Source organism: Anopheles moucheti, chromosome 2, assembly GCF_943734755.1.
Source record: "Anopheles moucheti chromosome 2, idAnoMoucSN_F20_07, whole genome shotgun sequence".
In the NCBI taxonomy this organism is placed as follows: Eukaryota; Metazoa; Arthropoda; class Insecta; order Diptera; family Culicidae; genus Anopheles; species Anopheles moucheti.
The window spans coordinates 82,392,290-82,415,001 of NC_069140.1; the positions used below are offsets into that span (position 1 = coordinate 82,392,290).

Below are 22,712 nucleotides of genomic sequence, written 5' to 3' on the forward strand. Positions count from 1 at the left end.
TGTGCGTTGTGCGTTGAGTAATGTCGCCGGGTGAGACACTATGCTCGTGTTACCTCATACGGTGTTCCAAATCCCTCCAATTTCCTCCCATTTGGGGGGGCGCATAAAACGTGTAGTTGGGTTGTAGACGAAATGCGTTCAACCATCGCGATGGAATTGATATATTTTAAGAGATCTCCTTCTTCAAGAGGAGTTTCGTTTTCCCAACTCTACTGATCATTTTTATATCTCCCCCCTTCGTTGCAGCGCATCCGTGTGTTTTTTTTTTCTTTGGCGAATGATGTACCCACTTTCGGCGATGCTTTGCTGAGACGAAACGATGGAATATGGAGGACGGTGGAACGGACCCCGAGAACAACAATAGTAGCCACTGTGGAATGTTAGGTATCAGCATGCCATGCGAAGGAGCCGGTCATGATTTTAGCACCGTCCGGAAGGAGCTGGAGTACGCGAACGCGATCGCCGCCCACTACGGTGCCACGGAAAAGGGTGATCGCATCATTAGCTATAAGCTAGAGGTAAGTGGAAATTTTATTTTTCCCACCCAAATCTCCTCCAAAATGTCTAATCGCATTGATCGCTATTTTGAAAACAAAAAATAAAGGACAAAGGTTCATTAATGCCGGGTTGATATAGCGGAGCGATAGGTTCCCATTACCAGCACGGTTCGTCTTCCCGGCAGTACACAGTCTTCATTAAAAATTAAATTACCACAAAATTAGAACAGCGCAGCTCACAGTGAGCTCAACGCCCAGACACACAAGGCGCATCCCGGTCAAAAGGGTTTTTGCAGGACCGACGCCACTGGAAAAGTAAATAATTTCCATTCGTTTCTTTAAATGCACTCGTGGTGGTGGGGTTTGGAAAAGAAAAAAAAACAGCAAAAACAGAGGAAGCCGGAAAACCCTATCGCCTATTGTGCCCACACACACTCACACACCGGCCAAGTGGTACACATATGGCCCGAAGCTCGTGGAAAATAGGAACAAAATATGGGGGAGGTGGGCAGAAGAGAGCCATCGAAGCCAACCGTTGTGTGGCAACTTTGCAACTAAAATGTGCTGCTGCTGGGTAGCGGTAGGCAAGATATCGTTCCGGTTTCATGGCCCGTGCCGAGGGGCCCATGTTGTGTGCATGTAAAGTGAAGAGCAAAATGCAATTGATTTATAATTAAAACAGCAAATGTTATACTATACTTTGCAATTTTGAAAGATAAACTATCTTCCCGCAAGCACTCGTGTCTGTGCTGTCCTGTGTGTGTGTGCTGCATTGTGTCTGTATCGCAAAAGTTTTGCAAATCAATAAGAAGAAACATTATTTAGCACCACTCTAAGGCAGCGGAGGTGATGGGTCGGTGCAGCAGAAGCCATGGGGTTGGCCATAGATAATAGATAATATGCATGCACTCTCGATCCTGCTGCTGCTGGCTGGGGCACGGCTAATGGGGTGCAGCACCGCCCAGTGAGCGGTGAGTTTTGTGAAGAATTTATATAATCTAGCGCATTGGTGCTTTGTGCTATACATATGTGTTTCTTCCTGCCCTCAGCTGTATAGATAGATTTTGCTTATTACGCGAGGGAAGTGGGGAAGTTTTTCAGAGGAGAAAAACTGCGAGCAGAAAGTTCTCGATTCTGCATTAAGGAAAACGGATATCACTTCTTCGTTGCTGGACCGTAAAACAGCTCTAATCAAGCGTAATACAGCCTTTCATTTGACATTTTGTGATATATTACTTTACTGGTTGATTAAACTCGATAATGTTTTACTTAAATTTGAATAGAATAAGATCGATCGGTATTTTAATATCCTGAACGATCCTTCTCAAACCTTTGCATATGGCAAACTGGCAAACGATAGAGAAATCTAATATCTAGATAGAATGTCTGAAAGATTAAGACTACTAGAGTTTGGTAGGCTGCCATGTGGATTCCCCGGTCTCCGCGATTTGTACTAATTCGACGTACATCAGAAGGATTAAATGATCCTCTATGGTATGTTTTGCAATTGTATTACTCATACCAACTCACATTGCAAACCTTTAGACCCATTTTAAGAGATAACAATCTTCTTCTATGTTAATATTTAAAGTTTATGTTACTACCTATCAGGTAATGTTATTAAGAGTAGAATCAGTGATAATTTTATTGCACAAATTGAGAGCGATTAAACTTGGTCAGATTACCAGTAGGTGAAGACCACTAGGTGAAGGTGAAGGAAGATTAGTAATTCTTCAAACTTTAACTTGATTGATTCTTTGGAAATCTCTAACAATTGTTAGGATATAGCAATGTACGGAACCTTACTACATTCAATTCGTCTACAATTGCAATATGCATGTGTGATATGCAGATTGATCATCTCAATTCTAACACTATGCCAGATCCATTTGATTGCAATCGTAAAAAATTGCTTCATTGATTGCTTCATATTAAATATTTTTGAGTTCTGAATAGAGCAAAACTGTGGATTTATTCAGGAACATCTTGCCGGGCTATCTAAGATCTGACATCATGCAGAATATTACTCAAAAGCTCAACTACATATTGCCTAAACTGCTTTTGTATTATCCTGAACTGCTTGCTAATCCAAAGCTCGGACTTCCTTCCTTGCTAAGAATCGTTTTATATATTCCTTAATGTATTATTTATTTATTGATTTATTTACGTCTAAATTGTCTACCACTTGAGGTTACACAATATATTCTCAAAACTAGGGGAGGAAGATAAATTAGAAAATGAAGTCAAATGGTGCGGGTTATATGGATGGTAAAGGGGATCGTTTGGCGGAATTCAATAACCGAATGGGGAAGTGGGGAAACAGGAAAGTAACAATCGAACAGATGATGAACCCTGTTGAATTTAAAATATGCCCTTTACCACGGATCATTCTGGCCGTAAACCGAATGGCGTGGAGGGATAAATATGGGAGGTCTATCCCGTAGATGACGAGAAGGACCATACAGAGGTAGTGAAGAAAGATGAATGGGAATGTGGAATTCGGATAAAAGGATACAGGCGATGAATGTCAACTAAATCCAACATTCTGGCAGTGGAGAGTAAATGAGGGATTATCCATATAGAAATCTATGGACAGCGAGTCGCGTAAACTTTCTTTGTACTCTCTCGAGTATCTGCACAGCGGTCACTCAAGCTGGTGTCCAAATTACGCTAACATAGTCCAGAACGGAACGAACCCAGCAACAATGCAGTGCCTTCAAACATAAAGGATCTCGAATTTACGAGACCATGCAAATGCTCGATTCGCTTTATGATCAAAACATGATCAATGTGCTGGTCGAAGACACTCATCGAGCCAAACCCCAAGATCCTTTGCGGTAGATGCTCTACTCACAGAAAGAACCTATCCAAAGACAAAACACAACATTTAGGGGGACAGAGCACCAACCCATTAACTAGACACTAATCAGAGAAATCTCTCAAAGGGTGTTGAAGAGATCGATAGTCGCAAGACGAGGTTATTGGGAGAAATATTTTTATTGCGAAAAGCGAAAAGAAGATGCCCATCAAACATTGATGAAAAAGGACAAAAAGACTTGGACAAAATGCACTTCCTTGAAGAACACTAGACGACCCTACGGATGATGAAGAATGCGTGCTCTCCAATCTTACTGAATATGATCTAAAGAAAGAACTCAACATCCAGAAGGAATATAATTGGTCTTCCAAAACCAAGGTTCTCTAGTTTTGCCAAAAGTGAAACATGCGACAATTGCTGCCTTAAAGTCTATATATAATCAGTTACTTCGGACTACATTAATTCTTCGTTCATACTAGCTCCTCGGTTAAACTCTCCAATATATCTGGAGCAGCCCATATTGTTATTTTGCGTTCTGATATGGACTCCCCTGATACTCCATGTAGTCTTCATGCAGTCCCAAATAAAGACGAATTGGGAACGGAAAGACTCTTCAATAGGAGATTCTCAATTAACCCTCAAAGAGACGTTCGTTGGTAATTGCAACTTCAATGGGTACACATTTTCAAACGACTCTTACCATACCCATTAATTGTCACCGCAACGGTCTTGAAGTAGCTTTGTGCCGACATAACCAATAATCATAATCCTCGTTCGATGATGGAGCGCGTTAAAACAGTACCACCGCGCACCATCTTTTGTCCAATCGCACAGCACACAAAAACGATCGATCAATTAATCGTGTACGATCGACGATCGGTAACTTCGATGATGTCTGACTACTACCACCACCACCACCACCAGCGCGTTAATCGATAATCGTGTCAAATGACAAATTACTTTTATTTCTCCGTGGCCACTCCGACCCGATTGGCAAGTGAAGGAAAGAAAGGACGCAAAGGTTGTTTGGAAGCCGCTTGAATGCGGCCCACGGACCAGAACCTGAAGTCGCATAATGAATATCTAACTTGCGCACACACACACACACACACACTGACGTGTTCTGACTCATGCTCCATGTATGCTGGGTAAGCTAAAGGGGGCGAGACAATTAAAGTAAGGTTGCCGAGGACGACGGAGACGGTGACGGTGACGAGCGGTTGCGTCGAAAGATATAATTTAATACGCAAGTTTGTATTCGGATCTGGACCCCGGGGATGGTTGGTATTGGTTCGGCGAGCGCACCACAATGCCACGGTATTAGTGCATAACGCTACTAGCCCCTGAAAATGTTATTTTCATTTAGTCGGTTGTTTTGTGTTTCGTTTTGCTTTTTTTTTCCCTTGTTGTTGTTTTGTCATTACCCATTCCATCCCTTTCGTGTGCTTGGGCTGGCCACCGGTCCCGGGACCGGACTTTTCGCTCGTTCGCTGTCTTCAAACGTCATATGCATCTCATTAATAATTAATTACAAATTACACACGCCTACGTTTCTTCAATAAATTTTTATAACTGCAACATACGGCTACCTCCTTCATTTGTCTCGTTTCGCACCGGGGACCGGACCGGACCGAACCGGACCGGGGGGGTGAGGGTCCGCCGGGTAGTTGGGCGGTCGTGCGCGGTAGACAGCGAAAGGGCCGTTCGTTTCGCGAAAACAGAAGTGAGTGTGTATGTATATAATTTTAATTCATCCACTAAATAATTTTTATGCTTTTCCCCTCCCATGCCGGTCCCATCGTACCGTGTGCGTAACCCATTTGCCGATCTCTCTCTTTTTTTCTTCTGTCATTTCTTGGGCCGGTATTTTGTTTCCATTGCTTCTTGTGCCGATCCCGTCACCCCTCACCCCCCCCTTCACCGTGCCTTTTGGGGTGGGATTTCCGAAGAAAAGCTTCAAAAGGGACGGTGGCGCGTCTGGGTTGGGCCTCGGGGGGGTTTGCTGGTGTGTCCCGTGTCCGAAACATTGGCAACGTTCGTCGAGAGGTCGCCGGTCGGTTTTCGTTTTGCGGTCCCCTCCACTATTCCAACCCATCCCGCCCATAGCTGCGATGGCTAATTTATATGTTGCCATATTACATTCAACGACAGAAATGTAATGAAACGCGCTGGTACAGTTAATAACACAACCCCCCTCTTTTACGCGATCGCGATCGCGCTGCCACAATCTTCGACTCGGCGAAGACAAAAGGTAGAAAAAGAAATCAAAACGGTGCGAATGGGACTCGATCGTCTCCGCTCTAAAAAGAGGGGTTGTGGGGGTCCAGGATGCGATCGAGTAAGAAAATTATACACACGATAATAAATAATAAATAATGGAGAGAGGGGATACAAAAAAAAACCCCCCGACCCAACAATGAGTAATGAATTAAATGGCACGTTAAATTATTTTAGAATTATACATTGTCGCTACCAGAGGGCTGTGGTTCGTGGCTCCTACCGTACACTCAATTACAATTTCCACCGTCTTAGCCCAGTGGGCAATGCAGTTTGGAAGTATGCGCAGCAGCATAAAATAAATAGCCAATCGGCACCTCGTAACAAGTAGCTGCACGGAATGGCAAATAACCATAAGCGAGTCCGGGGGAAAAAAAAAACTGTGTGCGTCCGTCCGATTGGGTGTTGATGGCCTCATTGGCCACAGTGTGTCGTGGAATTCTGTTAATGCTCGGGACACACCCTGCTGTGTCCCGGGGTGAACTAGGTTGCGGTGCTGCAGCTGGGGTGGAATTTTCATTCTAAACATGTCCCAGTGATGTTTGTCTCTTCGCCACGCGTACCTCGTGATGGAGATACAGGCGAATTGGGCACGCAATCAAATAATCGATAAATTATTATCGTTTTTCTTTATATTTTGTATTATTTGCAGGTAAAACATTTTTTCTATGCATTGTTGTCGTATACGAAAATGTTATTCTAAGTGTCTAAGGGTGTGCGTGACGCCGGTTCCTAGTAAAATTTTGCGTCACCCATTATTTGGGTGACGTTGGATTTACGTCAATTTGACATTTAAAAAATCGTATATTCTTCATCCAATTCTTGACTTAATCATTTTCATCAAATTCCAATTTAGTTAGGAGTTTAAATGCACATTCCTGCATTTATTACTGCACACTATTTCGATCGCAAAAGCTTCATTTATTTTAGCGACGTGCGACAAATGGAAACTCCTCGAAATAAATGTGTTTTCCCAATTGCAAAAATTAAACATTAAACATCGCATCCATTTACGGTCGGGCAGCGGAAAGCTGCTGCCAACAGTATTCCAGCAGATTTCGGTACATGATAATAAGATCACAAACTTGCTCCTAAACGCCAATATCTGGCGTTGTGTCCAGGACCGTCCGCATAGCTGCATTGGCAATGCATTTAGACACACCAGGCAGGCCGGAGCATGCAGCTGGCGTGCATTTGTCGGCCAAGGCTGCGGTGGAACGGATGAAGACGACGACGATGACGACGACGACGACGACGTTGGGTTTAATTTAAAATTTAAATAAGCTTAACAACATTACATTCACACACACACTGCCCATAGACTGCCTTCAGAACCGAACAGTACAATCTTTCGAATCATATCATTTTATCCGCTCGCCTGTGCAATGTGGATCGATGGGGCCAAACACACGACGGGTGTGTTCGTGTTCGTGTGTGTGTGTATATGCGGGCTAGAAGAAATATGGCCGAGAGTCGAGTTATCTGCATATTATCTATCTTATGTCTTTCGGCCATCTCGTCTCGTTTGGATGGTGAGGAAAGGGGAGGTAGAGACGAAAAGTGCCAGGCACTAGTGTGCACGTCACGTCACGAAGGGTCCGAAGGAATGGCGGGTCTAGTTTTGTACGTGTGCGCACAATGCACCGCACACTTGGCAGGGCATTACTGGCATATACTGTGTGTCTTCTAATTTACTCATAATTAAGCTCACTCGCCCACATACAGCCCGCTCGTCTCGCTCGTGCGTGCTATGTCCACGCTGTCCGTGCATTCTATTTCAGTCTGGTGTTGCTGGTTTGATCGACGCTCCGAACACTTTCGGACACACGGGGCCACATAGCGTCCCATAACTTGCTAATGTGAGGTGTGGTTCTGGTTCCTTGCTGGACTTTCTGCTTCGGATCGATCGATTTGGACAAACGGGGGCATTTTTGCCAGTGTGATGGAGAGCTCGTGCTCTATGGAGAGTTGGAGGAGAGATAGATATTCATTTAATTATTTGAGTACAAAACATCCGATCGTGATCGAATTTTGTGTAGTTCAAATTTGTTCTTTCTGAAAACTATTCAATTATTTTGAGAAAAATACACACGTTAACGAACGATAAACGTTACAAATCATGGAACTATCAGGAACCAAAGATTCTAAACTTAATAAATGAAACTGTCTCATGACACATGAAAAACACATTTCTTCCGGACAAAGAAGGAAAGGTTCTAATGAAATATAAAGCTTAAGTCAATAAGGAAAGGAACTGGAAAGGATGTCTAAAGGAACTTTGTGAAAGAATTTGTGACGGATCAAGCTCCTTGAAGGTGCTGAGAGCCTCTAGAATGAGAGTCCTCTGTTAGGTACAAGATATCGAAAATATATGGCGTCATTTCTTCGCACAAACACTCCATTCTAAATAAAAGGCTTGCACCATATTATTGTGATCTTCTGCCTCCAGTAACACTTGGCTGATGGTACTCCGTGAGATAAAATAGACGAAATTTCACGACATTGAAGTCGTAAGAGTGGAAAAAATGTTAGTGAAGGAACGGAATTCTATAGACTTCTAAAGTTTCATATTGTTTCTGATGATGAATGTTCTAATGATCTTAACTATATGGGCACATTCGGTCGGAAAACGTGAAAATCGTTTCATGAAATTACGAAAAATGTCAATTCGTATTTAAAATTTTTTTCCGAGTGATTTCTACAAGTAAATTAACGAAATCGGATTACAAAACTTTATATTAATTAGATTTTTCATACTTATTTAGAATTTACTTAAATTCTAAATTTTATTTCGAAATATACTAGAATATAAAAATCGAATCTTTTACCCAATGGGTTATACGCGATAAAAATCGTTTTAAAAATGTCGAATTTCTTGTCAACGAAACTCAAATATAAAAATACACCAAAAATGAAGATTATGTGAGCATATTAAAAACCCCTTTATGCCTCAACTTCGGGGTAATCAATTCTAAGAATCCCCAATAATCTCTAACTCTAATTCTAATTAGAATTCTAATAACGAGAATTTCTAATAACTAATAATTAATTTCTCATAACTTGAATTCTAGTCAGAGAATTCTAATAACTAAGAGCCCAAAGTACAATAAAAGTTCACGACATTCTGAGGTTTGATATAACTGGTTTGGAACTGGTAGAATGTATTTAAATAATCAATAATAATCAGATGGAAGATCAAGCGAGAGATCTAGCGTGATGTTCCTGCGTGAGGGAGAATGAAATATCCCATCATAAGCTACTTTGATGCCTGTGAGGCTGATCACTACCGAGGGTAAAAGCAACATACTGCATAAAGTTCGTGTGAATCTGTCAGACTATGCACCCATGTTGTGTCATGATCTCACCGACGAATGACACATGCTGAAATGCTCCGGTTTTAAAGATATGAATAAGAATAGCCTGATACTATGCACTGCTAGAAGATCCAGATAGAAAAGCAAATGTTGGTTGGGTTGAAGTGAATCACAGTGAACTAGATCGGAGTTGCACTTGATAAAAGGATGAAGAATCTTATCTCAGGTATATCTCGACTTATGAGGAACTTACCTTGTGCTTAGGATTGTGTCCTTCAGAGTACTCATTAAAAATATTTAAATCTCAGTAACAAAGTTCCAGTTAACCCGTGCTCCAAAAAAAATTGAACGCCGATTTCTTATATAAGATATGCCCCATTTTAAATACTTCAATCATAGACCAACCGTAGGGAATGCTTTACATTAATGCGATTATTTTGAATGCACATTCTCGAGCAAAATCCCCAAATGAAAACTGAAAAGTACGATACTTAAAAACACACACTTTTTTATCGTCGCTCGCTCAACCTTCAACAGATGTAACTCTATCTCTTCATCGGTTACGCGCAATTTTCCTTCCAGCGAAGGTCCCTTCCATAAACTCCAAAGGAAAACCGGGTGCTGAAATGGACCTCTCCAGATAAAGTTCCACGCTGAAGTGTGTAAATGCGAAATGTAACGTAATGGCAAAAAATGATTGCCAACAAAAAAGAAAAAAAACAACGAGCGGAAAATGCCTGGCGACATACGGTCACCGTGTGGCACGGAACTGTCGCCACCAGCTCGCTTGTAGGATGGGGGGCAAGGAAAACACCCCAACCGATCCTTAACGGTGACCCCACGTCGTCTAAACATTATTTATAATGATAGATTTAATTGCCACCCAAGCGCCAGGATAATAACTGCTCGCCACATTCCTTCCCCTTCTGCCTCTTCCTGCTTTTCCATTTTTATTTTCCATTTCCTCGCCGACCAAAAAAAAAAATTGGATTCCATTTTTTTTGTGGATGCAAAAAAATAAACACATACACACTCGAAAAAGGAAATCAACTTGAAGTTTGTGTGAAAAAAAATGCGAAATTTCTCGCGTTCCCCAGTAAATGTTTATCTAGCATTAAAATCACCACGAATGACCACACACACACACACACAATTTCGCGGGCGTCTCCGGCGTACGGTCAAACGGCCTGACACCGACGGCCCGTGTGGGTGGGAGTAGAAAATTGGAAGAGACTAAAAACAGCACTCGATTTATCCTTGGAGGGCACACGGCAAAAGGAACGCCAAACGGCCGGCCGAAGCGAGACAGAGCATTATCAGCATCAGGGGTGGTATGAGGACCCACCAAATCAACCCCCACCCCCTCCCCCTCCCCCTCGAGACCCACCCGTGTTACATTCGCATCCGCTTTGCCAGCTGCCGGTGTCGAGTGGTGCACGAAGGGTTTTTTCCGCGAAAAAGGGTTTCCCGCTTTTCCAAACCCATTCTTAAAAGTGCACCCATCTACCGGACGGTTTGTGTGGTTGTATGTGCGCCCTACAGCAGCATTATAAAGTAGGCGAATGTATTGCGAACAACGCAGCAACCGGGGGTTGATGTTTCATCGTTCTACTCACATATGTGTGTGCGTGTGTGGGAAGGGAAAAACGTTGGGTGGAAAAGTGCGAGGGATGGGGCGAATGCGTTTGGCGATTTTGCAAATGTTTTGTTTGTTTCGTTTCTTCGCGAATTCATGTACAATTTTTCGATTCCATTTCGAACCCCCAAACCCTCCGTGTGGTTTTTTTTTTGTTTTTATTCTCGACGCGCTGTTCTATCTCACCCTGACGTAACTCAATTTCCTTACCTTTACTTTTTCACTCCACTCCCCACGACCGCACCCCATTCGTTTGCCTTACTGTGCTTGCGTGGATGCGATTTTTCCTCGCGATGTGTGCTTTTCCAATTTATGTATGTGACTGCGCAGCACAACAGTGCAGCAGCAGCGATGTTCGCCCGTGTTTGACGGGAAGGGTGGATTTTTTTTCGTTGTTGTTTCGGGAATGGCAAAATAGAAACCGAAGCCGACGGAGTTGACTTTTTCCCCGCAGCCACCCTTTTTTTCCCGATGAGTGGGGGGGGGGGGGGGGGGGATTGCGGGGCTGAAGTGTGTTATATCGGTCCGAAGCACGCACACAAGGCAGAGAACCAAAAAAAAAAAAAACGGCGAGGAGAGCGCTAACAGCAACCAAAAAACGGAAAAATCTTCCCTGCCCGGACCAAGCACGGCACAGCCAGGACCAGAACTGTCCTTGGTGTCCGTGGAAAATCGCGCACCCGGATAGCGAGAGAGTTGGACCGGTGGTCGCAAATAAAAGCGCAAATCAGCGGGGGGGGGGGGGGGGGGGGGGGTGTTGTGAGAGGGGAGAGACGAATCAAACGGGGGGGTGCTCGGATCGGAACGCAAAAAAGGAAGAAAATCGACTGATTACCCCCAAAATTTGTTCTATTTTCTTTTTCCATGCGTGGGGGAGGGGGGGGGAGGGGGGAAGGGGGTGAGAAGGGAGTTCGAAGTTTAACGCGTTTGAGTGTGTGGGTTTTTGTTTTGTTTTTAATTCTGCTGGCCAGTCAGGAATGGTGAGGAAAAAGTCATCCCGTAGGTCGCGTAGAAGCAATTGTGGAGGATATGCGATTCGGGGTACGTTCGCAGCGTACCACTAAACACGCATATTTGGTTCGGGTGGAAAATTGTGGAATTTTCCCGCAAACCTCACCGTGTGTGTGTGTGTGTGTGTGTGTGTGTGTGTGTGTGTGTGCTTAGGTGCTGCATTTGTTTTCCACGGACTAGAAATTTATGTATTTCCTCCCACCTCAATCATCCTCTTTTCAACCCCCTTCGATCGGGACCCACCCCTTGATGACCCCCGATGAGGAGGAGCACTGTTGAAGGTGGACACCAACAATGGTTCCCCTGTGTCAGCGTGCACGTGTGTGTGTGTGTGTGGAAAATGTCTGGGGACATTTGGGAAAAGCAGGGCTGGTTTTAAAATTTGTGCGCGAAAAAAAAACAGGAACAAACGATGAGATCCCGTCCCGAGGAAAAGCGGCGACTGGTGGGGCGGTTGAGTTTTAGCATTATACGTTTTTTTGTTTTGTTTTGCGTCGTCGTGTTCTTTTGGCCGAAGCCAAACACACAATCGAACGACCGACAGTCGACAAGCAAAACCCGCCGGTGTCCACTTGCTGTGAGTTGATCTTCTCTGTTTTTTTGGGGAGGGTGTTGAATTCTTCCTCCACATCCTCCTAGTAACCCTACGCGTGTGCACCGAGAATCGCGGAATGGCGAATTATTCTTTTGCCGTGCCCGGTGTGTATGGTCAATTCCACACGTGTGTGCCTAGGTCGATTCCCTCATCGTTCGATCTGCATGTGCCGGGTGGTACACTTCTCCCTTTTTTTTTTTTTGGTTGTCACTGGTGCACATTTATTTTCTTCATCAATTCATCGTCGATATTGCCCGATCGAAGCTGCTCTCCGTGTGTGTGTTTGAGTGCAGTGCTTCTCATTATACCGGCCAAGGGCCAGTAGAGAGCCTTCATTTTTTCGGGACTTTTCTTTCTTTATTTTCCACCCCCCGTTCTCGCCCGATACCCCCCCCCCCCCCCCCCCCCCTTCGATTCTGCCGGTCTGGTCTGGTCAAGCCGAGCCGACATTTGTCTTTTGCTGGTTGTTTTTTCTCGTTTGGGACAGGCTCTGCATCAGGATGTGCATACACATCTCGCCGGACAGTAGCCCGTTTGATTTACTACGCAACTGGCCAACGTGTGTGTGTGTGTGCGGTCCGTTGTCCCGGTGAAGCGACTGATTGACTCTGGAGCCTGCTTCGAGAGGGAAAATTTGCGTTTTCGTTAGCAAGTGTGCATAGGGCATTCGAGAGAGAGAGAGAGAGGGGAAAAAAAAGGGAAGGATAGCGGGGGAAGACTGCGTGGTGAGGTGAGCGAGGTCCAGCTTTTCTAGGAGCCAGTGGCCAGCCCAGGCGACAAATCGCGCTCGCCGTTGAAATTGGATATTTATTTTGTCGTTCTTGTCTTTTTGCACTGTGCACTTGTTTTGCTGTTTTGCTGGTTTTTTTTCTCAATTGTTTTGTTTTTGCGTTTGTTGTTGAACGGTTTGGGCATTATTTGAAGATCGGTTGTTTCCTTTTTGTTGCTGCGTGAACAAACAGCCAGTATATAACTTGTTTCCAATTTCGGGTTCTTTGTCTTTTATCGATTGTGCATCGGGAAAGGGGCAGCGGACAGAGCGGTCCTGCTTTTTTTTCGTGCGTTTGGCCCAGCCTTTCGGATGGTTCAAAATTTACCCGACCCCACCAGCGGACGTTTGATTGTTGTATTGCAAATGAAATGATGTCGGGCAAAAAAAAAGAAAAGAAATCTTCATCCTCCACCACATCCCATGGCAGACAATGCGCACGCTGACGGCGAGAACGTAGCGAGATGCATTTATTGGGAAAATAAATAAAATAGCCTGTCGGGTACGTTCATCAGTGAAATAGAATAATTTCTATCCATCCGATCAGTCAATTAAACTGGCTGGGGGTTCATGTTTACTTAGATGCAAACCAATGGCCTTTGTTGTGCTGGAATGCAGTTTTGCAGTCTGCAATAATAAAATAAGACGAAAAGTTGAAAATATTCATTGAAAAAAAAATATTTTAAAAAATTGTATTGCGTACCCCTGTACACAGCGTATGAAGCAACCCTGTGTAGAACAATTTTATGTGGAAAATAAACAGAAGAATTGGTGCATTATTTAACAATTTTAATTCTTTTTATGTGTTTAACTAGTGTAGTGTTGTGTTAGATGAATCGTTTGAGAAGAGTCATTCTTATGAATCCTTAATGAGGAGTCATTCCAACCACGAGTATATGAGCAAAATAATGAACTAAAATAGTGCAGGAAAATTGGGTTTACGTAATCGAATGATTGCATAATTCTTATTTAATAAGGAAAGAGCAAAACATAATTCTAAAATCATGCGTCCCAATAGATAAATCTCTGACGATTCATGAATCAATAAATTAGAAATTCAGATTCATTCGGTTCAAAAATTCATGATTCCGAATCAGATTCATTCTTGTGTTGTGATAAAGAACCTCATTTTGGTGAGCTGAGCGAAACAAAATTCTTAAATTGAGTGAGCTGGGAATGAGGTCCCTGTTTGGTGACTCTGGGAAGTGAATCACACGTTCGCTAGACGCTTTGTTGTCTAAATCTATTAGATCTTTTGTTTGTAGCGGTTAAACTCCAGCAACTAAACATAGCATATAAACGTAAACGTAACGTAACTGTCAGTCAAGCTAAAATTTGACAGTTCAGTGACAGATGGAAATAAAACAGAGGGGACACACAGCGACATCAACCACAGGCAAAATCACGTGTTCTTTTATTAACGCGCAAGAAATCAGAGAGTATCGCATTAGTTATCCAGATATTTTGCAAAGGTATACGGTCAAAACATCTAGATAGTGTCAGTGTAAGTTATTAGTCTATCGCCAACTCTCGATCGTGTCTCTAAACGTGTTAAACTACGTAAGATACATGCTTACTTATTTCTTGACTATTCACAACATAACCAAAGAAAAAAAATGACTTCAAAGCGGAACCTCATTACATATCGAGAGAAATGCTCACTTTCATCCACTGTTGACCAGAGTGAGTAAAGCCCACAGCCGCTTTTTGCCCAACAATTTATGCAACGCTTACTCAAATTCAAATGTAACCAAAGTAGCACATTCCACCAGTCCAATTACTGCGTTTATGCGATAAGTTGTCATTTAAAATTGTCCAAGCTATTCCAAACCTCAAAAGATCCCAGCCATTAATCTAAGCGTTATCTTTTTTCAAAAACCTTTTTATTGGTGAATAACAAAAATTGTTTCTCGAGGCTTTTAAAAATTGGGGAAAAAACATCCTTCTAAACTTTTATAATTTTTACTCGTTTATGTTTTTCTTTCTCAACTTGTCTAACCGAGATGTGAATTAGTATTTTTCGTTACTAAATTACATGATTCGGCTCCCAATCGGCTACACAATCGAAGGTGCATTAAAATGCAAATTTCCAACTCAAAACCGAAACGACAACAAATGGATACACTCTCGCGCTTGGCAATTTTCCACGCGTACTCATAATCTCACAATCGTTCCGAAAACGTGATACACACTACGGGTTATTATTGGAGTCAGTTCCCATTAGAGGACGCGCTTACGTGTCCATGTGTGCTGTTGTTGTTGTGTGTGTTTTTTTAATGCACATTATCGTACCAAGCGTAAAATTCACCTCGGAAGATAGTTTTTCCCAGTGCGAGTTTCCACATCACACACACACACACACACACGGTTGGGAAATACTCCGGGTGGAATGGAACTCGAAAATCGAGCCACTTCTATGCTGCTGTGTTTCGGTTTTATAAACAAACCAATTTCCCTATCGTCAAGTTCGGTCATACGAGGCGGGAAAGAACTGCAAATTTCCACGGCTTTCCCGAAGCGGGAAGGAAGCTGTGTTCCGGCTGCAGAACGTACCATATTGTACTCTCCTTTTCTGTTTCCCCTTTTCATTTCATCTCTTTTTCTTTATTTTGTTACGTTCCGGAAGTGCATGGAATGCATATTTCGCTTGCATTCGCTTGTGTACCGATGGACGCCAAAGTTTCGGTTTTGTGGATGCTTTTTTTTTACGAATGGGAGTTTTTTTTTGTTTGTTTGTGTTCGTACAATACAGTGCAAGACTTCGTCCATCGGGAATGTCCAACTCTTATGATGATCGCTTTTCGCTATGATAATTTTCGGGTGCCGGAATTGATGATGATTTTCGTTTCTCGGTTAAATTTTTTCCCTGTCTCATGCACCTCATGGATGCAGACGCAATAGAAATGCACTATCGAAAGATAAAATGGAATCTTTTTTTAAAAAAATGTTGGAACCCACGAATGGAAAACCCTGGAATTTGATATTTGCTGTGTTTTCTAAAAAAATCAATCAATTTGCATCAACTCCTTCAATTTCCGCACCGATACAAAACAAAAAAAAAAGAAAGAAGTGTACGCTTCGTGCAAAAAACTTGCAATTTAACATTTTTTTCACAAAAAAAGGATATCCACCGGCTGCTTCCACCCTGGTAGAAATATAATATCCATAAATGTAATTTCTCTGACGCTCTGAAGTCCAAGTAGCCCACGTAACGACGTACGCACACCGATGGAAAAACGAGGCGCACATATGTGTGTGTGTGCGTAAGGGCCGTTATGTTATTTGTTCTGGTCGATTGTTTTCTATTTTTGGTGCGTATTGTTTTTGCTTTGATTGTTATTTGTCAACTGTGTTTTTTTGTGTTCGTTTTCTTTTCGAAAACAGATTGATGCATTTTCTTCTATTGCGATTTTGTTTTGCCTTCTTTGTGCTTGTCGTTGTGTTGTGTTTGAGTTATATGTATTGAAGGTGTTTTTTTTTCTTCCTACTTTTATTCGCGTGTATTGTGCGTTTTGGTGGTCCTCGTTTTTATTTTTCTTTTTTTTTTGCTCGTTTTGTTCCGATGCGCTTGGTGTATCGGTGAGCCAGGCCAGGTTGTGCAGTGTTTCTGCAGACGACTTTTATTAGCTTATGGCTGTGTGTTTGCCGTGATGATTGAGCGAAGCGATGGCATTGATGGTGCATTGGCTGCAACGCTGTATCGGGCTGATGATTTTGTGTCGTAACCGGTGGGGGAGTGCACCGATTGACTGTTGATGGGCTGCGTATTTGTTCTGTGCTTTGTTCGGAGTTTTGTGTGCACCGGTATGTAGCGGTGCGTAGCAAAATGTTGGATACGTTATGATAGAAATATTTGAAGTGCATCACGCTACTTAATTAATCTACAATTATCAACATAAATTTTTTCATGAAACTGTGCAAAGCAATTTCTAAAATAACGAGAGAGCGAGCAATTTTGTGCAATGTTTTTTTTAAAATAAACTTTTATTGTGTTTTTAATCGTTTTACAAAAGACAGCACCTAGCGTCCTAAAAATTTACAATTAATTTCTCTTGTAGCCAATCCTTTACTAACTCATGACTTTACTGTGAAGAAGAATATCCTAGCATACCGTTCATAAGGTGGCTTCAATATATTAAATATTAATTTACAATATGTTACAAGTCACCCGTAAAATCCTCTAATTGATAAACACGAGCCAACAATATGATTAAACGCACGGAATTTTTAAAGAGGCCAAGTCGTTGAACAAAGATTGTCAAAAATTTATATAATTCTCAATTGGAGACAATAAATTTGGATCAGTTTTCTAAGCAATGTCTATTTAAGTAACTATTTTTAGTCTTTTTACCTGTTTTTGGAGTTGGGGCATAATCTTGTCTAAAAGACTTGGATTTTTCTAGCCCCAATATTAGTTACTTCTATCTCAAAAACTAACTTGTAAGAAGATTGAAGTCTGATGTAAGTTTTGAGTCTCCAACAGCAGAAAAATTACTCATATGATCAGTATATGGGCGATATCTGAAGTGAGAATCGAACACCAACCGGACCGAACCCTTGAGCCGGACTCTGCTAATTGTTCTGTTTAAAACACCGAAAAGGACGCCGCATAAAATGAACTTTAACCTGAAAGATATGATCATAATCAAAACAAAAATTTATTGTAACTGAATATACCATTTAAATTGGTTTCTAAAGAATTCTAAAGTTTAATGGGTGTTCTCAAGAATATACTCTAGAACAATATATACTCTGTAATATTTCATTGTTGTAGGAGAGCATATTGAGGGTTTAGGGTGGAATTACAGAGAAAAGCCATCTAACTGAAATTCTCTTTTCTTTGAACTGTTTTAAAATGTATTTAGATACCTATTGTGTGAGTTAGACAATTCAGTTGTTAATCGACCGATTCCTGGGCTACTTGATTCTATTTCAGCCCGGTGTCCACTCACAATTTGTCTCGGATTGTGGAGAGAAAACTAATACAATTAATTAATTTGATTTTGATTCGCGGGTAACAATTATATTGTTTGGATTATTAAGGAGCATGGTTAGAAAGTGTTATAAATTACAAAACATTCAATAATGTTATACTATCAAGCATTAGAAGGCACATCGTTATTATTAAAGCATAAGTAATGATTATTGTTTATTATCGCTGCCTCGCCCAAAAAGGTTAACAAAAACTGCAAGTCTTTTTTTTTTGTTTGCGAAATGCAATCTTCTATGCACGCAAAACCGTGTGCGTGTCTCTCTTTCTTTTGCGCGCGCTTGATGTAATTATAAATGCATGGCCATTCTTGCGATTTATGTTTCTTCAGCCTTTTCGCTTTTTCTTCCGCTTGTCCTCATCTCATGCCACACTGCCACACACACACACTTGGGGTGATTCCGGGAAGGCTGCTTAATATAATTAGTAATTATTATAGGTGAACTTTTATAAGCATTAATTAAATAAGCTTCACATAGACAGACGTACCCGGCCGACCAGACCGTTCCCTCTTGGGACTGATGATTTAATGTTTTGTCTTGAGGTTTTTAAAGTTTTCGCTTTTTTGCTGTGCTTTGCTTCAACTCGTTCTGCGTCGCGCCCATCATCCTTGTCATCCGCCATCAGGACACGGCAGGGCCCCGTTGTACGCTGAGAGCCGGGTTAAAAATGTTATTCCGCTTCACCGCGAGAGCGAATTCGGCGGGGCCCCGAGAAATGAATTCTGACACCCAGCCGAGGCGGGGCACCGGGCAAATATGCCGAATGTGGCCACGGCCCGGTCCATCGTTTGACAGGCGAATTTTTCAAATTATTTATTGCTCTCTAGAAAATTAATTATTTAATATGTTGCGCGTTCGGTCGATCTGCTCGATCCGCCGTGGTTTCGCGAAGGCGCGACTCGCGCGATTTTTCCGATGAGCTTTTTTTTTGTTTTGGTTTTATTTTCCTTTTTGGTATTCATTTATGTTTTACAAACGCTTTGTCTCAACCATCCGATCCGTTTCGGGGTTGTGGCTGTGTGTTTGTACGAAGGGGAGTTTGTTTAATTCATTCTGGCTTGAGGTGTGCACCTTCTTATTTTGCGGCCCCGTTTTAAGCCATTTTACGAGCCGCGGGATTTTGTTTTGACCGCGTTGCATTTCATTCACGGGAACAATTATGCAGCCCCTGATACCGTTCGATTGCCCACGAGCGGGGGGGATGAAAGGGGGAGGTTGCGGGAGCGGCCGAAGAGAACCGTTTCGCCCGAAAGGAGGTTTTTGGGGGGATGGAAAATGTTGCACTCGGCTGCAGAGATGCAGCTAATGCAGCGACGTACGGCGACGAACACGATGGATTGACACGAGGTGTGGTTGCTTAAGGGGAGTGGAGAGGGTACCAGGGGGTAAAAGAGGGAAAAGGGTGGTTGTATGATAATTTGGATTTTATTTCTTTTGTGTTTAACATATCGTCGGGTACGGCCAGAATGCGGCCCTCTGATGCAGCTGGCAGTTGCAGGGTTGGGGTTTTGGCAAATGGAGGTTTGCATGTAACATATTTATATGCGCGATCATCGATGGAATGTAAGTGGGTGCTTTAATTATTTAGCGCACACACACCCGACCGAGCAACCCCTTTTGAGCCAAGCCCAGTTCTCGCTCTGTCGCTCGCGCACTCTTTAGTCAGCAACGCAACGCGCAACCTAATACAAGGTGGAAAGGAATCTTTTATGATCGCTCCTTCTTTACGCCGCATTTGTTGCTCCCGAGTTTATGGGGTTGTTCAGTTTTTTCCTCCCCCCTCTTACACACACATATGTGTATTTGCCGAACGATCAACACAGCCACGTCGATCAAGTCGTTTTCGTTCTGCCTCCCCATCTGATCTCATTTTTCGGCGGTAATCGGAGTGTGGTTGTGTTTGTTGTTGCTTCATGTTAATGCGAAAGCCTTATGCCTATGGGTTGGGAATATCAATGGGTTGTGCAGGATTGAGAGTTAGGCAGCAGGTCTCACCCCCCGTCTCGACGATGGGACGAAATGGATCGGATTGACACAGTTCTGGCGAGCCCGTAATTGAGTGCTCGCGAGCTCGTTTCTTTTATGTTGGATGTTTTTAAAATGAATAAAAAGGGGCTCCGGGGTTTGATTGATCTTTGGTGGTTTTTTTTTCATTTAAACATATGATTAGCAAGCTATTAGCTATATTTTTGTATTTTCCTATGCCTTGTTTTGAACGATCATTCTTCATGTTTTCAAATAGTTTAGTTCGGATATGTTTAACTGCTCTTTACGTTTCAGTTGTGCAGGTATAAATGTGTAGTTAAAAATTGCGTAAATAATTTAAAATTATGTTTGCAAGTATATAATATAAAAACTAAAAATCCTTAAATATTCCGTCAAACATAATGTAAATTCTGGTATAATAAGATTTATTTATTTAATAGATTTGCCCAACTGGCTTGCTAAACAGGCTTTGTTATGTATTGGTTCGTTTATACCTTTCTAATCTCATTATTTCTTGTCTTACTGTACAACTGGTGTTGTATCTACAGTGCGTAACATAAATACAAAAGTACTTGTTTTTAAGAGCATCCGTGCTACAATCAGTCGAAAATATTATTGCAAATGGTGTTTGGAAAATCATAAAATATCATTTTCATGATATTTGACATTTTTCCCGTACATTTTTCATATTGTTCGTCAGGTCGAATGTCCGATCGTTGTGTATATTTTAAGGTATCAGTTTTGTTTTCAATTTATATGAGCAATTTCCAGATCATCTGGGATCCCCTGTTATATAAAAACGAGTCTAATTTTTTGTATTATATCAATACACTGAAAAAATATATTGAGATCAGTAAAAGAATAAATAAATATAATATAATATAATTTACCTTTTGAAATTTGTCAAAAACGTGCACCGCCGGCGTCTAATTGCCTCTAGATACCAAGAGGAGTAGCAATAGTAATTTATTTATTTATTTAATTTCTATTATGACGTAACTTTAAGTAATTTATTTGAGCAATGATATTAATTATCTATGATTGTGTTACATAAAAAAAAACATTTTAATAAAATATAACAATTTAATCGTGTAAATCGTGGTAACATTTAGCGATTTTTCTCCCTCGCGTATTTTCTCACTGGCATTCAAAAAAAATGCGATGAAATGAGTTTATTTATAACAAAATATTATGTTCTATATGTAAATTCTTGAACCTGCCGTTATGTGAACCGAATCAGTTTGCATTGAAATTTTATAAGTTTGTGCGGTTTAGTAAATTGGGTTCGCAATGTAATGTAAACCCCTGTATAATAAGGATATCACGATTTGATGCGTAATAAGTAAAAGTGTTCAAAAGATACATAGTAAAAAACTTTTTTTCTTATATTTTAATAGAACTTATAATATTGATAGTACAAATTGCATAACTCAGCACAACGGTGTTAATAATACGGTGAAAGCCGTCATACTCGAAGAAATAAATAAATAAATAAATATTACATACAGTATGTTAAGCACTGTACACCACAGGAGGCCTTTTAACATTAGTTAAATGATTATCCGTTTGCGTGTCGTGATTTTTCAGTGTTAATTAAGCATAGTTTATTTGGCATAGAAAATGTTTACTGTTGTGTGAAATATGCATTTCTTCAGTTACAAAAACAAACGCAGAATGATTGAATCGTTTTATTCTCAGGTTATTATTTTGTCTTTCTAAGGCTTTAGAATCATGTTTTGATTGGGAATATTAAATTAAAGTAAAACACACAATTACGTCGCTTGTTTCTAGCCAGCTTAGAACAAAATGTGTTAGTTTGTTTAGTGGCCGAGGGCTATAAAAGCATATATCTAGCAAGGTGATGCATAAATCTCCTTCCCTGGCCAGGTGCAAAAAAGGGCCAAGCCGAACGAATAAAACTGTCAAACGGTGTGAACGGTGTGCCAGTGCCCGTGTCGCTACGATTCGGTGCGCTTCCTCCTTAAATTACTAATCAGTGATACAATTACGTTGTCTCGGGGTTTTAAGCATTTGCACTCCGCACTCCGGGCTTCCAAGATGGAAGAACATTGAAGCATTTCCTGCATTCTCGCCCCAATGTCGGGCATTTCGCTTCGTCCAGGCATCGGGCATCCTAGTCTGACTGTGCTGCTCGCCCGTACCCTTACCGAGGCGAAACCGAGGCTCCTTCGTCTTCGTTTGGGGACGCTTGGGTGTTATCATAGAATCTTTACCACCCACCCCCTTTCCTTTGCTCACCCTTGAACCCCCGTCGAAGTCGAACCTTCGTCTCGTGCGATGATACGAAACCTTCTTCTCGGAGCAAACCGCAAAGCTTTTGCAAGCGAACCAGACCGCATGCCCCGATACCCATTTCTACATTTTAACGTTGAAGAGGCTGCAGGGTGGGTGGATTATAGGGGAGTGGGAGGAGGAGGAGGGGCCTTTCGTGCGCCCATAAACAGATTTACATATTATTATTGCAGAGCGAAAGCAAATCTGGAAATTAGATAATGTTTTCCCTCCGTCCACTCCGCCCGAACACATTCGGACGGTGGAGCTGTCGTGAAGCTCGACGGAAGCATTCGAGCGAAAGGTGGCACTGGCCGAAATTTTTGGTTCCTTCCGAGACAGGGGGGAGGGGGGGGGGGAAACGGGATGGGTGGGAGGATAGGAGTGTATGAAAGGAAGCGTGTTTAGCTGGACAATGTCCTGTCGGCTTGGGCATGGGGAAGCAAGCAGCCTGGGAATGGGGACCACTTTTCCGTAAAACAGAGGAGTGCGAGTGCGTCATTTCGGACAGAAGGAGTGTGGAAA

The 22,712-nt window shown here is 42.0% G+C and overlaps 1 protein-coding gene across 1 annotated transcript in view; it reads left to right on the top strand.

Moving 5' to 3' along the window:
* Positions 1–326: 326 nt before the first annotated feature.
* LOC128297135 (POU domain, class 6, transcription factor 2) overlaps positions 327–22,712 on the top strand; it is a 70,067-nt gene continuing 47,681 nt past the window's right edge. The window contains exon 1 of the mRNA XM_053032705.1: positions 327–518. Within this exon, the coding sequence (XP_052888665.1) occupies positions 327–518 (192 nt within the window). The remainder of the gene's footprint in view (positions 519–22,712) is intronic.